The sequence below is a fragment of the Gasterosteus aculeatus genome, chromosome 4, assembly GCF_964276395.1.
Source record: "Gasterosteus aculeatus chromosome 4, fGasAcu3.hap1.1, whole genome shotgun sequence".
Lineage (NCBI taxonomy): Eukaryota > Metazoa > Chordata > Actinopteri > Perciformes > Gasterosteidae > Gasterosteus > Gasterosteus aculeatus.
The window spans coordinates 28,923,326-28,939,504 of record NC_135691.1 but is presented as its reverse complement, the minus strand read 5'-3'; the positions used below and the strand labels follow the sequence as shown (position 1 = coordinate 28,939,504).

At 45.0% G+C, this 16,179-nt stretch overlaps 2 protein-coding genes across 13 annotated transcripts; one reads left to right on the top strand and one right to left on the bottom strand.

Annotated features, from left to right (window-relative positions):
- Positions 1-96: 96 nt before the first annotated feature.
- Positions 97-13,623, bottom strand: pphln1 (periphilin 1). Of its 12 annotated transcripts, none has more exons than XM_078101829.1 (12): positions 13,486-13,615; positions 12,935-12,992; positions 12,433-12,497; positions 11,924-12,139; positions 11,303-11,364; positions 10,111-10,227; positions 9,610-9,788; positions 9,337-9,414; positions 7,467-7,522; positions 4,389-4,532; positions 4,059-4,134; positions 97-816 (listed from the first exon to the last, which is right to left on the bottom strand). In XM_078101829.1, coding segments are annotated over exons 2-12 (1,191 nt in total). In that variant the 5' UTR covers positions 12,936-12,992; positions 13,486-13,615; the 3' UTR covers positions 97-619. The 12 variants fall into 12 exon arrangements, with proteins under 12 accessions (XP_077957955.1, XP_040031431.1, XP_077957956.1 ...); XM_040175497.2 differs by having other exon boundaries at positions 4,098-4,134; XM_078101830.1 differs by having other exon boundaries at positions 13,530-13,615.
- On the top strand, positions 13,577-16,047 carry zcrb1 (zinc finger CCHC-type and RNA binding motif 1). Its single transcript, XM_040175499.2, has 8 exons — positions 13,577-13,742; positions 13,916-14,018; positions 14,107-14,135; positions 14,257-14,368; positions 14,470-14,577; positions 14,728-14,837; positions 15,198-15,273; positions 15,433-16,047. Exons 2-8 carry the CDS (start codon positions 13,935-13,937, stop codon positions 15,580-15,582), a joined length of 669 nt encoding a protein of 222 aa, XP_040031433.1. The 5' UTR covers positions 13,577-13,742; positions 13,916-13,934; the 3' UTR covers positions 15,583-16,047.
- The last annotated feature ends 132 nt before the right edge of the window (positions 16,048-16,179 follow it).

The following is a 16,179-nucleotide window of genomic DNA, read 5'->3' as shown; positions in this document are numbered from 1 at the left end:
GTTTAGGTCAAAAATAATCAGGCTGTGCAGGATTTTCCGAAGGAAATCGAAGTTTGAAAAGCAAATGAGACAACACAATAAGTAACCAAACTGGCATTTCCAGACAGTACAAATTTATAGAACTGTAAATTTAGCAGCACCAAGTCATACATGTGACTGCTACAAAATGTACACAACCGAACATATTAGAAAACAATATCGTCTAATGTGGCTTTCCTTTTAGAAAAGTGTGATCATGCTGCAGGACCAACCAACAATTGTTTTAAATAACAAAACCCACGTGAACCATTTCCATATGATGAGAGACTGAACAACTTGAAACAAGGACAGGTAAGGTAAAAAATGAGTCTGTTTGAAACCAACACTGTTCATCCCCCGGAACGCAACACTGCATAAACTCCGTTTAGAGTTTTTCTTCAGACGGCTCGGTCGTAGAATCGATTCCAGGTCCAGAAAAAAAAAAAAAAAACATATTAGTGATATCCATTGTGTTCCAGAAGTCCTTCAACGCTGAGTTCTCACGAGGAGCCGAAGGCCAACGCGTCAGTAGGACGAGCCAGTACTGACCCCCGTCTTTGAAAGTTTATGAGCCGTGAGAGCCGTCGACGGGGTGGTCGAGTCACAGACGGAAGGTTCCGACTGCCGGACCACCTCGTCCAGCTCGCCGATGAAGTGGTTCAGTTCCTCCAGGCAACGTTCGCGGATCTCCCCCAGGTTCTCCCTCAGGGGAACTTGCAGCTGCTTCTCCAGGTTGGGGTCCTTGGCCACCAGCATCTTCACCACCATGCCAAATGTCTCGCAGTCTTGCCGGTACACCTGGAGGTGGACAGGAGTATGAGTTTGGAAAAGAACCCCCCTCACCCCAAAACAAGTTGTTAACAGTCAACAGATTTACATCCATTTATATGCAGATTTTAAAGACTTTAAAAAAAAAGGGGTCAACTCGCCCGGGCAAAACCTAAGAAAAGAAACCATCTTAAATGAGAAGATGAAACGGTGTTTCCTTCCTGCTCAACTTGACGCCTAGGTGTCAATATTCCAGCGTCCATGAGCCTGGGCCGATCGTTCTGGTGTCAACACACGTCACATAGTGTCAAAAGATAAACACTCCTCTTCTCAAGTTTAATAAGGGCCCTTTAAAAACAGGACACGGAGGCACAATAAGCATAAAAGCACAGCTTTAGTGGGGTCTCACATGCTTATGACGGGTGTTAGAGGGACAGTGACGAAGATGAGCTGGAATCTTGTTTGGGGGCTGCAGTTTCACACCGTCTCAAATGTCTCGTAAAAAGAAGAGAGACAGGCCCCCAGGAACCACATAAAGTGGTTTGATTGGCAAAGATGCCAAAAACAGAGACTCGTTTCAAACTCGCAATCCTTCTCATGAGTCGATTTCCTTTCCAAATGCAAGTTGATTAAATTTAAGTAAAAGTCCCTCACGGACTCCCTCTCCCTTGTTTTCCGGTTGGCCCTCCATTCCTGCCATCTAATCAGAAACACATCTCATTCCGATATGCTGCTCGCTCCTCTCAGTTTTCTTCCCCATGTCCTTAAACTTGGTAAATTCTACCCGACTACGTAGAAGTGAATTGAACTTTGACTTAATAATCCAGCAGGCTACAAGGGCCCTTGTGCAGGCGAGGGGTGTGTGTAAATCTAGGCCTGACGTGGGCGAGTTTCAGTCATTCACTGGATACCGGCGGTGGCTTTCAACCTTACACGCTTATTTAAAGCTTTTCACAATGTTCCTGGAACAGAGCACGTAGGAGTGGAGGACAGATTGCAAATAAAGATCTCCTAATAGGGTGAACCTTGATCCAACAACTGGATGCATTTGTTTCCAGGAAATATGTGGTAAACATAAAAGAGAGTGCTTATGTTTAAAAAAAAAAAATGGCCCCTGATGGCCGCCCTGTCCTTGTCATCTCTTATCAACCTCTAATGGTCTCACTCAACAGCTGGTAACACTGCATTTATACATCAGCTCCTCGGAGGAAGTATACAATCTATGAATACAGGGAGCGTCGTTCCTAGATACCAATGTGCTGACAATGCATTTCCTGTATTCAAGCGCACACCACGAGATCACTCGCTTCTTATCAATCAGGACAGGAAGAAGGCCAGTACTCGACTTTGGGTGGAGTCGGTCCAGAAGCCTCGCTTTCTAAAAGACTAGATTGTCAATAGCGGTGAGGGGAAGAGCGTGTGGGGCGGCCTGGCTTCAGAAAAGAACGAGAGCGGAGGAGTTCAGGGCGCAGTGTCTTTGTACCTGAAAAGAAAAGACACACTAAAACAGTCAGGCTTTCTGTCAAATATATTGAATTCCTTACTAAGTGAAATGAAAGTCCCTTTGTATCCCCGCGTGGCCTGTGACGAGCAAAGCATACAACCTTTTATTGCCTCTCATGCCTTGTCACTCACCACAACACGCTGGCGCGTAGCGCGGGCCAAAGTCAACCCGGACAACGAGAGCGGTTTCAGGCGGAATTACAGCCGACCGATTTCACTTAGCTACACAAACACACGCCGAGGCCGCCGGCGTAACGCGCCGATGGAAAGTTCAGCTCCTGACAGGGCGCGGGGCGGGGAGACGCGGCGCGAGGCGCTACCGGACTGAGATGGCTAGACCAGATTGTGTAGGGAAAACCAAACATCTGGCCGACACTTGTCAGAGTGGCTAAGTACGAGTGCCCCCCCCTGCAACTTTGTTGTTTCAGTCAGAAGTGTTTAGCTGTGTGTTCTGGGGCGGGTTTGAAAACTGAATACCGGCCAGCAGACAACTGCTTACTGTATTCCTTCTCCAGTGGCTGGTTGGTTTTGTGTGCCGCTTTGGCAGGTAACCAACTGTCATGTGGAGGCAATTCGCTGAGGTTTTGATTCGGGCTTACAAAAAAGGCTTTATAAGACGATATACAGCAAACAAGACGCGACATGTTCAATGCAAAATGTTCATTATCCACCCGGTTGTGTGCGAGCCGAGGAACAAATCTGAATTAACTCACAATCACGACTACACAAGCAGATTATGCTGATGATCAGTTTCTACTGACGAGAACGGATTACACCACTCCTACTGGTTACTCGCTCTAATCTACAGTTTCTCTTAACTCCAGGACAAGATCTGGGGATTTAAAAAGGAAGCGGGCACGAGTCATACAGACAATAGAAGCATGACGAATACATCAACGGTTATTCTTAACACGGGTCCTTTGTAGTCAACCAAAATGCGTACGGTGTGAAATGAAATGCAGCCCACACCAAAGAGCCCGAGGGACCGGGGGATGCACAGACGGAGGGGGGTGTGAGGAGGGGGGGGGAGGGCGGTGGTGGACAGTCCATAAAACAGGCCAGGAGCTGCAGCGTCAGCGTTCTGACGGCCTAAAGGCTCCGCGGCGCAGCTCTCACAGCGCGCGCTCCGGGGCAGAGCTGGCTCGGGTTTAACGGTCCCAGTAAAGCAGCGGTAGCGCTCGCTGGCGCAGGAATGGCCTTCATTAGATAATCGAGCAGAGCCGACAAGCTCAGGCCCCGGGCGCTTTTAGCTCCACTAAGCTTTTGATTTATTGTATACGCAAATCTATACCGTGCCTACGCTTTGCTCTGGTTGCTGCTTTTGTTTATGTGTTCCCGTAGTATGCACACTATCAAGTGTTCTAAACCTCTGTGTGCGGGCCTTTTTATGTACGTGTGTGTGTGTGGGTCCATACGTGAAGAGGAGTCAAAAACACGGGCGGGAAAGAGAGTTTGGATGTTCTGAGCCGTGTGCAATATTAAGTGGAGCCTAATGAGCAATTGTTGCAGTTGTACCAGGTGAGAGCGGGAGGTGAGCAGCGTCACCGGGAAAACGAACTACGCTTGGCTGGCAGCCACTAAGGAACCCGTCTGCTCTGGAACTGATGTCTGGCTGTCGATTGGCAGGTGGATTTTCGGATGTGCTCGCCATTGTGACCAGTGGACAGAAAAGCTCATTTCCTGCCTCGTTAGGAAAATAATAGCTGGTTGTTCCCGAAATGCCTATCCAGTTAAATCAGCCAGGTGTGAGTCAGACAAGTCGAGGCCACCATATGTACGGGATCCTTTGCCAAGCGTCCAGGGCGTACCGGTGCCGGGTTGGCGTTCATAGAAAAGACGTAAAAACTGTAAAAAAAAAAAAAAAACGGGCAACTGAGAGCCACTGGCACAAAACGGTCACATTGAATACAGATTAAGAGATTTTATGGTGGGTGACAAATCATCTTTGATCGGATCCTAGCTGAGAAACGTGTGAAACATTTTTCAACTCACCATTCGAATAGCGGCCGGTATTATAACACTGCGCTACATGCGGAATCATTTGATCACTAAACCCTCTTACGGTCGGAATGACAATCTGCCACATGTGGAGTGGATACCTTCTCGATCTCCTTCGCTTTGGCTGTGATGGCCAAGGCTCGTCGCTCTTGAACGTTGTCGTCCGGGGACGATTTCTGGCTCTCCTCGACGGCTGGAGCCATCAGAGGCTCCTCCTTTTCTCCTTCGAGAGGATGGTTCTCCTCCTACAGCAAATAAATAAATACGGAAAAACGTAAGGGAGAAAGCGGTGTGAGTCATTGCGCAGAAAAGTGAACAATCTATGCGTGCAATCCAACCACACAGAACGGGGAAGGAAGGTCAAAGGTCGCAGGTCAGCGACTTGAAGCTATGACCCGACCTCCTGAGTGACCCGAGTGTTTAACTTCACAGGAAAGACGTGGTTGACGAGGCGTACCAAAAGGACGAAGCTCCGCTTCTAAAAGCTGACAAAGTCACCGTATCCTCTTGTGGGATTTGCCGGCATTACAGCTGGAAGAAGCAGCAGCTCGTATGCCGCATCTTAATATTCTACACTGTCCGCATTACTGAGCAAATGATCACTAAACCTGCAGACTTGGCGCTGCACAAGTTGTAGAATTTGTTATTTCAGACGTTTTTAATTATCTTACGAGGAAATCTGTCCCGGATCACTTCACGATTTCCTCGTGAAGTGATCCGTCCATTGGATAGATTTGTACTTGTGGGCACTAGTTTCCAATGTGAAAGTCGGAGGAAAGAGCAAAGGGGCGAAATGAGGCCAACTCGGACCACTGCTCAATTTCTCCACTATGAAGAGTTTGAAGGCCAGGGAGCAGAGCTGCCCAGCCATGACTGAAGTCCACTCATACATCACGGGAAACGGGCCACGGACAAAGTCATAACATCAAATCTCTCGACGAGTGAGGAAAAGACGTCAGAGAGGACGGTGCATCACCAAGCAGAGCGTGCTCTAAAACAACAACTCATGAAAAGCATCATCCAATTATTCCCCTCCGTCCAATTCTGTCCCCGGAGTTTTGCTCGGGACGAGTCCAGCGTGTGTGTTTGTTAGCGTACGGCCTCCTTAGCCTCATGGAAGAAAAACCCATCGCTGTCCGAGTCTCTCACTTCAACTCGCTGGGCACGGCCCAACCCCAAAGGGATGTTAGAAAGCTTGGCAGATATATTTAGTATGGGTCATTTCTTTTCAATGCAATACTAAAAATGATTTTCATAAATGAAAAAAAAAAAAAAAAAAGGTTGTTAGACCCAATTATGTGGTGAACCATGAATTTCAAAGTAATGACTCCCGAGTCAGTTCATTTTAAACGACCCCTGTTGGGCGGGGAAGGTGGGGGTGGGATGGGGGGGGTCTATTCCCTCCGCTGAACCAGTCGCAGTTATTACCATCGTGTTATCCTATTTAATGTGTGAAGTGGTCATAATTATTAGCAGGCACGTTCGGGAGATTTGGCCGAAGACGCGTTGCGTGAGGTCAAAGAGACCTTGAAGAAATTGCTTCTTTGAACGGAAACCAGCTCTGGCCCACATGCATAAGGTGGGGACGGCGCTGGGGGAGGAGTGGTCCTCTGACCGCTCGGGTTACCGTGTGCCTTGTATGAGGATGAAACCTTCTGGCGACCTTTTCAGCTACAGGTTACGCTCTCCAGCCACTACTCCACGACAGCTCAGAGCCACAGCGGGAGTCCCCCATCCCCTCCCAGTCTGGAACGGCTGTGTGTTTGTGAGAGTGTTTGTTGAATCCCAGCAGCAGGCAGTGGCAGGGGCCTTAAGTGCAAGCTTTACTGGGGGCACAGGCCTTTCATCTTGGCCAAGGTTATGGGTCTATGCCCCAGAACAGAACATAAAACAATGCACCACAGGCTAGATCAAACAGCAAAAAGCTGCAGTGTGGATCAGTGTGTGTCTGGGTGGAGTTGATTGGGAGGTTCTTACAATAATGCACATAAAGAGGAGAGAAGAGGGCTTTGTTTCTCTCTATCTAGTCATTCCTAAAGAATAAAGCAAGTGCACAGATTTGAAAAAGACATCAAAGTGCCCGCTGCGGCCCTCGAGAGGACGATTCAGTGGAAATATGACAGCATGACAATTTACCACCAGTGTGCTCTGAAAAAGATCCAAGGGCTGCTAATGAGATAAATAAAAAGCGTTATTGGGTAATAAAGCAGCATCGGAGGTTGACGTTTCCGAGATTATTTCGATCAAAGGGAATTTTTGCCCATTATGTCGTAGCTTTTCCGAACGTGTGCCTCAAAATGATCAAAAGCATCCATCCCATAAGCGGCGTTACACACGCCGGCTGTTAGTGGCTCATCACAGCTGTTACACATCAATTCCCACTGATGCTTCAACCACCGGACAGTCTAGTCAACCACTGCCTTCAGCAGGCAAAAAAAAAAAAGAAAGTAAAGGAAATGATTGTTCATTGTAAGTGGTGTAAACACACCTCAATGAGTTCCACAGGGTGGCAAGTCAGGGACCAAGATCCCGCGATAAAACAGGGGGGACCTCGGCTACCGAGTTAGCCGCTCCGCTTCTGGGTGGCCGCAGCCAGACGCATTGCGCCTAATCACATCTGATTCCATTTACACTCCTGCGCGTAGTTGGGCGACGGATGATATCAGCGGCTATTTGCGACGCGGGCGGGAGGGATCTACAGCCAGCACTCGCTCAAAACAGTAAAAAGTAGATTTGTTGTTTGTTTTTGTTTTTTTAAAAAGGAGCACTTTAAGGAAGCGCTCGTACGTTCGCCGGCACTCGAGCCCCTTTCGTTCCATCGCTGAGAGTTGTGGTGATTGAGGTCTGCTTACAGCACAGGTAAACAAAGCATAAGGCCCGATGGCTTTTATGCTCTGCGTGAGGGCCACTTTAAAACCCATTAACATACTTCAAATGGGACGAAACACTTATTACAAGGACGGAATCAAAGAAGTTCCAGATGCATCCTGCTGCACGGTGACAACGGCGGGGACCGTGATGTGTAATAAAATAGAGCTGCAATTTGGAGGTTGAACTGCAGCACTTATATAATATACAACAATTAAAATAAGCTTTACACTGTCAAAGAGAGGAGAAGGTCTGTGTTGTCTTTATGTTAAATTCAAGCACAAAAGACCTGCAGTATCACGGTTTGGTACCTTGTTTGAGGTTGCGCTGTGTGGCGAGCCTTCTCTTGACAGACCGGGGATTTTATCTGAAGAAAAAAGAAAAGAAAAAGAGAAACGACAAAACAGTTGGACAAAGTGAGACTTGAGTGAGGCGCAAAAGATAGATCGAAGGAGAGAAGAAATTCGTTGGAAAAAAGGACATGTATTATTAGTATGTTCTTAAAATGGCTTTGTAAGAAGGTGTAGTTGGTTGGATCTGGGATCCGGACAGGTACGGAGGATAGAACATCTAGAAAAACATCAAGGTACAGTTGAACCGGACACAACCTCCTCTACGGCTTTTTATTTGTCATTCGGCATCCTATAGCCTTTGCCTCCTCGTCCACACACACGATCTGGTGGCATCTTTATGAGGCCTGACAAAGTGGCAGACGGAGCGGGGAGGACGGCCGGCTGCTGGACACATTACAAACCACTCGGCGTCGCTCAGGTTACCCATACTGGGAATAGGTTAAGTTTAACGAGTGTAACCTTTGTACGTTTCTGAAACAAATCCGCCGGCATGGAATTTCACCTCGCCCCCGTCGATTTGGAGTGAAGAAACTGGAAATGTCCGAGTAGTCATTTGATTTAAATTGAGGAAACTGCTGGCAAACTTTCCAATCCTGTCCACAACTGTACCTACAAGTCATTTTTCTCTGAGAATAGGTCTCAGCAGGAGGACCGACCGGGGAGGTCACTGGCTGTGGACCTCGTAACTAGGCCTCCTCCTCTGACAGCAATCAAGCAAGAACACCCACTGCTCTGTTACTCGCCTATAAAACATCATCAGGGCCGTTATGTTCTCCTTTCACGAGGTTTGAACATTTGAACACATGTGGCAGCAGCTTTTTGTCACATAGCAACCACTTGTCATTTAAAAAAAAAGAAGAAAAAAGGTCCACTGATCTAATTACAGACCACTAATTAAATGAAAATTGAAGGGAAAAAAACAAGCAAGGAGTGAAGGATAGCACTGGAGAAGGTAGCAGACCTAAACCACATTGTGCCACGTGTGGAAATAAGGAGCTTGGGGTATATAAAACGTGCAGAAAACAAAAAAAGATTACACTAGCATTCATCCATTTTACAGTCCAGTTAACCAAAGATGTATTGCTGATGTAATGTAAACACGGTGCAGTAAATGGCCAACGTCAGTAACATAAATAAAAGATGGACCTGATTAAACCGGGCGGTTGCCGCTGGTTGCCATACCGCCTGCATACAAGTTCTTGAAAAACAGCTTTGACATGGACTATAAACTCCACCGCTCCTTCACAACACCTTATCAAAGGTATTATTTCCTGATCCGACAGCGGGGGGGCCGAAGGACGACCGAGGGGAGAAAAATGTTGAAAAGAAGCGGTTTAATTTCCTCGGTTGGTCTGGATAATTACTTTTAAAATCTCATCTCCAAACCCAGAAATTCCAACGGCGTAGATTTACAGGTCAGCGTAGGAACAGTGGGAAGTGCGAACGTACCTCCACGACAGATAGAAATGGGAGGAGGGAAGTCACCACTAGCTACCAATCAAGAAACAGAATTCATGATGCAACTCAGACCTGAGTGAAACAATTTGAGTGTGAAATAAGACTTCTAGGTTGTATTGTGGTCCGAATTATTATTGTCAATTATTCTGAGCGGATGTATTATGCTTTTTTGCATGTTTAAAGTGGATTTCAAAACCGATTCATTCTGTCCTCCATCCCTCGCATCCTTCGAGACTGGAGAGCTACAATATTCGCTTCTAATGTTTCTCTGACGTGACAAGGATGCAAGGAGACGTGAGGAGGAACAACAAGCCTGCGCGGTCGCGGTCACTCAGGTCCAAGCTTGCTCACATGGTTAAAATGTACAGACCCAAAGTTTCAGGTCCGCTCTGTAGAGGAAAGAGCGCCCCCCAATGGTGCTCAGAAACTCCCTCTGGACCGTCCACATCTGAAAAGCCAGCCAGCCAGTCATGGGGGAGACGGTCAAATAAAAGGATGAAAAATGACAATGAATGTACTTTTTTGGTGGGGGGGAGGTGAGGGGGCGGCGCTGTTCTCAACTTAAAACCTGATCTGTAAACACCTCAATCATCTTTTTCAAATTGCTTTCTACACTCAGAGGAACTCAGAGGACTCTACATACCCTTGCTCTGCTGTAAGGGGAACGGCAGCGTCTTGGCTCGGTCCGGCGAGTAGCCCCTGCTGCTGACGCTGGAGCCGGAGCGACTGTGGGGGGATCGGGGGGCGTCGCGGCGCACGGGAGAGCGCTCTCTGAGCGGGGGGAAGGGGACCGCCTTTCTCCTGTATTGGTCTCTGTCCTCCCTGGAAAAGCACAGGGAACGTGTCGGCTGTCATGAAAATTTTAAAAACACCATCAAGTGTTTTGGTGAATGACAAATGATCCCCTGCAATCCGACAAAACAGGAGTCAAGGGCCAGATGTTGCAATAAACGGGCACTTTGCCCTTTCTTATTTTGTCCCAACGCAGCACAACACCACCATCTAGTGTTGGGTTTTAACTAACTCCGCCCTTCCCCTGACTGCAGCATTAGAAGGTTGCAATGACTTAGCCGTGTGCAACACACACATTGCACATATATGCCCCATACAGTGGCTAAGCATGTACGCATGCATTCGTTCATACCCTCTGTCCAGGTTGAGGATGGCTTGCACTAGTGTGTCTTCCCCGCTCTCTGGGAGCGATCGGGCCGCTGGGTAGATGCCCTGGGTCCGCACGCTGTGAGGGGGGGGGGCACGGGCGCTGAGGGAATGAGCATGCACAAATGTTATGGTCAGTACATGACAACTCAATGAGGTCCATTTGTTAAAAGGGAAAAACAGCAGTGCTATCGGGATTGTTTCGGTTCGGATTTGCCTCGCTGTGATGTGAACCCTCATCCCTGGTGACAATTTAGAAGCTTAGAAGATTTGTTTCTTCGTTTGGCAAAAAAAAAAAAGTTCCTCAAACTATTATGGTTATGACTTTAAACAGAACACATGAACAGCTGAGATAAAGGAAATGCTTCCACACTATCAATACTGCTAATGTACAGGAACCAAAAATGATTTAAAAAAAAAAAGAAAAGGCCACACTGACCAACTACAGGCATTAGATTTTGAGGTATATCAATGTTTAATGTGTGTGCAGGTGATCTCATGCGAATAAAAATATCTACTGTGTGGAGCATTTAGTTTGTGCTTCACAATAACAACATTAATCTCCTTGAATAAAAAGACAGCAGGTACATGCATCCAGCATCCTGCTTTCACCCCTGCTTGCATGTCTATAACATCTTGCCATGTCTTCTCCTCCCACCATGTCTCATTTTCAAAAGGGCCGCTAACCTTTACCGACACCCTCCCCTAATCAACAGGCCGGAACTGATCTTAGAGGTCTTTCACAGCTCTAGATGTCTGTTTGTGGTAAACAACTGTTTCACGTAGTACCCAGTTGGAATTCTTAGAGGACCAACATAACAAGCAGGTAAACGGACGATGCCAACTGTGGTTAGTTCGGGGAAGGGTCTTCGCTGGTTCACAGTGGCTGTCAAACGGTCATATGCTCTCACCATAGTGCCTGATGGAAGCATGGCCCAGGGTTTGGAGTAAATATGGTCAATAAAAAAAATATACATTAACAAAGTAATAATAATCTGTGGCCTTACTGGGGACAGTGTTGAGCACCAATAGGTCAGCAGAGGTGGGTCTAACTTGTACAAGTGTGGAGCAAGGTGAGGAACTAGACCACCACGACTGTGGGAAGGGTGAGACAGGCCGATACGGGCAGGGTGAGGCAGATTTTATTTTTGGGAAGAAACTTTAGTTTATCAGTTTACCCAAACTCCAAAGGTCGCCCTGCGTGTGGGTCTTCCCTGGGCACTCTGTAAGGGTACTCCTCCTACACAATGGAGAAAATGTCAATCAAATGATTTGATTATAATCCTAAAAGGGAGGTGTTAAGGAACCTATCAATGATTAATCTGAAGTTCTTAAATTAAATTGTTTGTGTAACTTTATCACATCTACACTTGCCGATGTAAAGCTCTTGAATGTCATGGATTCATGACCATCTAACTCATATATATGAGGTTGCTAATAAATACCTTTATTACTTACTTTTGTATGTAATAAAGTGTGTGTCAAGGGAAATGTCACTCGTTAGACAATCAGCTACAATAACGATGGAGAAGACTACTGCAAAAAAAGGGAAGGCTTGAAAATATCTCAACTTTAACCTTCCACTATAGGGTCTATAAGATGCTAAGAATTTTGTTGTGACTGAACATCTTGTTCCCAACAGTCTGTCCCGCTATTTCAGTCATCTCGGTTTGGATTTACGCTCATATATTTATTTTAATTGAGTCTTGCAATCATCAAACAAGCAACTTTCTTTCAGAGGAAAGGCAGTGTTTGGAAGTTCTTAACGACAATAAAAACATTAATTGTCATGTCCTCACCCTCCTCGAAGGTGGAACGGCTCGGCGCTCAGCGGGGAAATGAACGTTGTCCCCATGGTAGCCCCTCTGGTCTTCGTGATAATTACGTGGTCCTCCTCCATTTGGAAAAAAGCGCGGACCTGCTTCATATTCGTACCCGCCACGGCCATAGTCGTCCTCCGGCCTGCCAAAGGGTCCCCTTCTCTCCGCTGTGCCAACTGCCCGTGGGTAAGGACCCTAAGCAGGAGGAGTACACGTTTTCGTATTTATCTATCAACTCAAATTGCTCTTAATTAAATCAGCCACAGCAAAGCCTCAGTGTACTTTGAAAAGAACCAGTTTGTGTGACGTGCTGTCCGACACCGTCAGGGACAATGACATTTATTGGGCAAATACATAATCAAAATAAGTATTGGAGTGGTTAGCTGTATTTCAGCCCTCCTTCAGCAAATAATTCATACAAGCTGCTTGAAAGACAAACGTGTTTTTCTACTTGCTTGTCTTCGTGTGGTCACTATGTACATACTCACCGGTCTCTCTGGCAAAAAGCGATCCTCATAAACCTCCCGTATATTCCTTTCTCTCCTGTATGTCACTGCAAAAGGAAGACGATGATATATAATTCGTATTTGTACATGCAACCGTGCAGGTGCGGTTCCACAAAAAAAAACAGGAAAAGCAGTTTCTGTATGTATTGACCGTGTGTTTGTCCTTGTCAACGTCTTTAAAATGCAATACTTCAGTAATAAACGTTAACTAAATATGCAAGAACATGAGGAGGATTGTTTGGTTCGAATTCAATGACCAACAAACATAATGGTCAGAACTTTCTATAAAGCATTTAGGTTTTTCCCAAAGTCAGTTGTTGCCACAATGTATAGAAATGTTGAATATTGTCAATATTGTTGCGTGCACTATTTGGTTAGATATCTTTTGGGCTTAGGGTCCTTTTGTCGTTGTCGTCCTCTAGTGTAAGAACAAAACAGTGTTGGATGAATGTAGTGTAAAGCAAGAGTTTGATCCCAAACTTACTTTTGGACTCAAGGACCTCTGTGGGTGATTTAGAGAAAACACAATCTTCAAAAAAAATCTGTAAAAAGATCATTTCTTTCAATCAGTGTCCAGGCTATACACATGGAATACGTTTTCATGCAACTGTTTGGGAAATAGTTGCTGGTTTGATTTGCTACGTAAAATGAAGCCGGTAATACTGCTTGACTGAGATGTTTTCAAGCAGCTGAGCTGTACAATAGACTGACGTATGGGTGGATCTACGTTGGACCACCAACAACACATTAAGCATAACACTACATCACTAACAACACGCAGTCTTTAAGTCACAAGGAGCACTGCAATTTAATATTTCGTGGGGAATTAACTACCAACTACTTCGCCGTTAGCTCCGCGTAGAACGGCCAGCTAGCGTTGCTAACTAGCTCAAGTCTATGTATGCTCCAAACATCCACACGTTATATTTCATGTGATAACACGTTAACTAATCTATGCCGACATACAACACCCAACACATTTATTTACACCGAAAATAACGCATAACCTGGATCAATATGTGTTCAATAACTCACATTAAAAGGTCCTTTATTCCACACGATTTGAAAAACAATCTCACCTTCTACAACCGTTTGGTTAGCATAGCCTCACTGGTAGCTAGCTACATGGATAACGTCTGTTTTATTGGACGAGGAATGAGCTGCGTCATAAAGCTGCGACGGACAGACGGCTCGTTTGTTTCTTTTCGCTGAACGTCAGCTTCACACGAATACACACAAATACATTATTTTAAGCACATTGCGATATTTTTCAAACCTTGGAGGGTGTGTTGGTAAGGTCTTTGGTTAATGTATTCTGCTGCTCGCAATTACCTCACGTTAAAATATGTAACGTAATATGAATGGTTGATTTACCAAACTAGCAAAGTAACCGGACGTGCATTGACCTATTTAACTTCACTACGTCACGTTATACGATAATTTGCCTGTTTTTTTGGTCTTGCAGTGTGACACACGCTTCCACTATGAGCGGGGGTTTGGCACCAAGTAAAAGCACTGTGTACGTGTCGAATCTGCCATTCTCTCTTACCAACAACGACTTACACAAGGTAAGTACCAGCATCCCTCGTTGGTGTGGCCAGTGTAATGAAATGTTAATAATTCTTTACTGAAACCGATACCGTTGTCTCATTTCAGCTTTTCACCAAATATGGAAAGGTCGTAAAGTAAGTAATATCTTTATTGTGGTGTATTTATTATGTCTTACAGCAATGTGTAAGCCCAACAGCTGAGCGAAGGATACACATGTTTTAAAATGGGTATTAATAACTGTCATGCTTCATGCAGGGTTACAATTGTTAAGGATAAAGATACTCGCCAGAGTAAAGGGGTGGCGTTTGTTCTCTTCCTGGACAGAGAATCGGCTCATAACTGTGCAAGAGCAGTCAACAACAAACAGGTGAGTCCGTCACATAAAGAGCACTGAGGTTCAAATACCGCACGCCGCTGAGGTTGTGTTTGATATTCACACGGCCGAGTTTCTTATGTGTTTGTTCCCAGTTGTTTGGCAGAACAGTGACAGCGAGCATTGCCAAAGACAACGGCCGAGCAACTGAGTTTATAAAAAGACGGAACTACACAGACAAGACTAAATGTTACGAATGTGGGGTCAGTGCCTTTGAACATTTATTTCTGTGAGTTTAAATTATAGTTGCAAGTATAATCTGTGTTTCTGCCTGAATGAAAAAACATATATAACATATATATATCCTTAAGATAGTTGACTGATTTTGTATGTTTTTGGATGAAACATGGCAGGACACCGGTCATCTGAGCTACGCATGCCCAAAAAACATTCTGGGAGAGAGGGAACCTCCAAAGAAGAAAGAAAAAAAAAAAAAGAAAAAGGCTGAAGAACCCGAGCCTGTGTAAGTCTTTAATAGCTTATATTGTGAGATCTTTCATGTCAGGAATCAGGAACATTTATTGCCAAAATATGTTAGACATGGCGGTCGGTGCATAACATTACAGGAAGACAATGGACAACTGTGTTGTTAGTGTATGCCAAAGCTTCAGGGACCTAGAAGCTTTGGCAGGTTGAATTTGAAATTTTTTCAGCTGCCTCTGGAAGAACGACCTCTGCTGAGCCGATGGAGCTGATATTCAGCTCGCACTTGAGGTCCTGTGTGATGATGGAGGCCAGAAGACGGAAGGAATCCACAGTGGTGACAAAGTGAGATTGGGCTTTTTTCGTAATTCTTAAGTCTTTTCCCCTTTTTTTTTAATAGTCAAGAAGAAGAAGAAAGCGAAGAGGAGGGAGAGGACCCAACCTTAGATAGTTTGAGCCAAGCCATAGCATTTCAGGTAAGCAACATACTCCGTCCCCCCCATAAAATATGCCATACTATAACCTTTTTTAAATCATTTTCTTCTGGCCTTCAATGCTATGACATTGTTATAGCGCACTATACTATACTATGATCCTATAGCAGTTTATTTCGTCTGTCCTTTTTGCCCCATCAGCAAGCCCGTATTGAGGAAGAGGAGACTAACAGGAAGCAGGCACGTCTGTCTCAAGAGGAAGGTGGTCACGCTTCAACATCCTCAGACTCTAGGAAACCAAGGATCAAAAAGAGTGCATACTTCAGTGACGAGGAGGAGCTTAGTGACTAAATATATAAATACAGTTTGGCCAACGTTGGTTGTCAAATTGTGCTTCTTTTTATTGTATAGTGTGGATGCTTTCCATATTTACTGATGAAATGCAAGTTTCTTCCTTCCCCTACAGAGAACTAACACATTTTCTTTCAGTTTCAAAAATACCCCAATTGTTCTCAGGTTGAATGTGTTTTTTTGTGTTGTTTTTTTTACTATTTCAATCCATAAGAACTTGTTTTCTACCGGTAAACCAAAACAATTTTTGGTCGTTGTGGTGTGAAATGTGGAATCAGATCAAGGATCCTGAAGAGACCCTTCTTAGCGCGATGTAAATATCCATTCGTATATGTTATTGATCAATTAGTGGATGGATTCCTTTTTTTCCTTTTTTACATACAACTTATCTTGACCATAACATAACAAGGTTTGTTCTTTTAAGGGTTAAACAATTGGATTAAAAACTGTTCCGTTTCTTGTGGACATTGTGTGTATTATTATACATCCCCATAACGCATACTTGAAGTCTAAACAGATTCACTTGATATCCAAATATGTGAGAGTCCCTGTGGCCCTGAACATTAAAAAAAAGCAACATGATAAATGACAGTTACG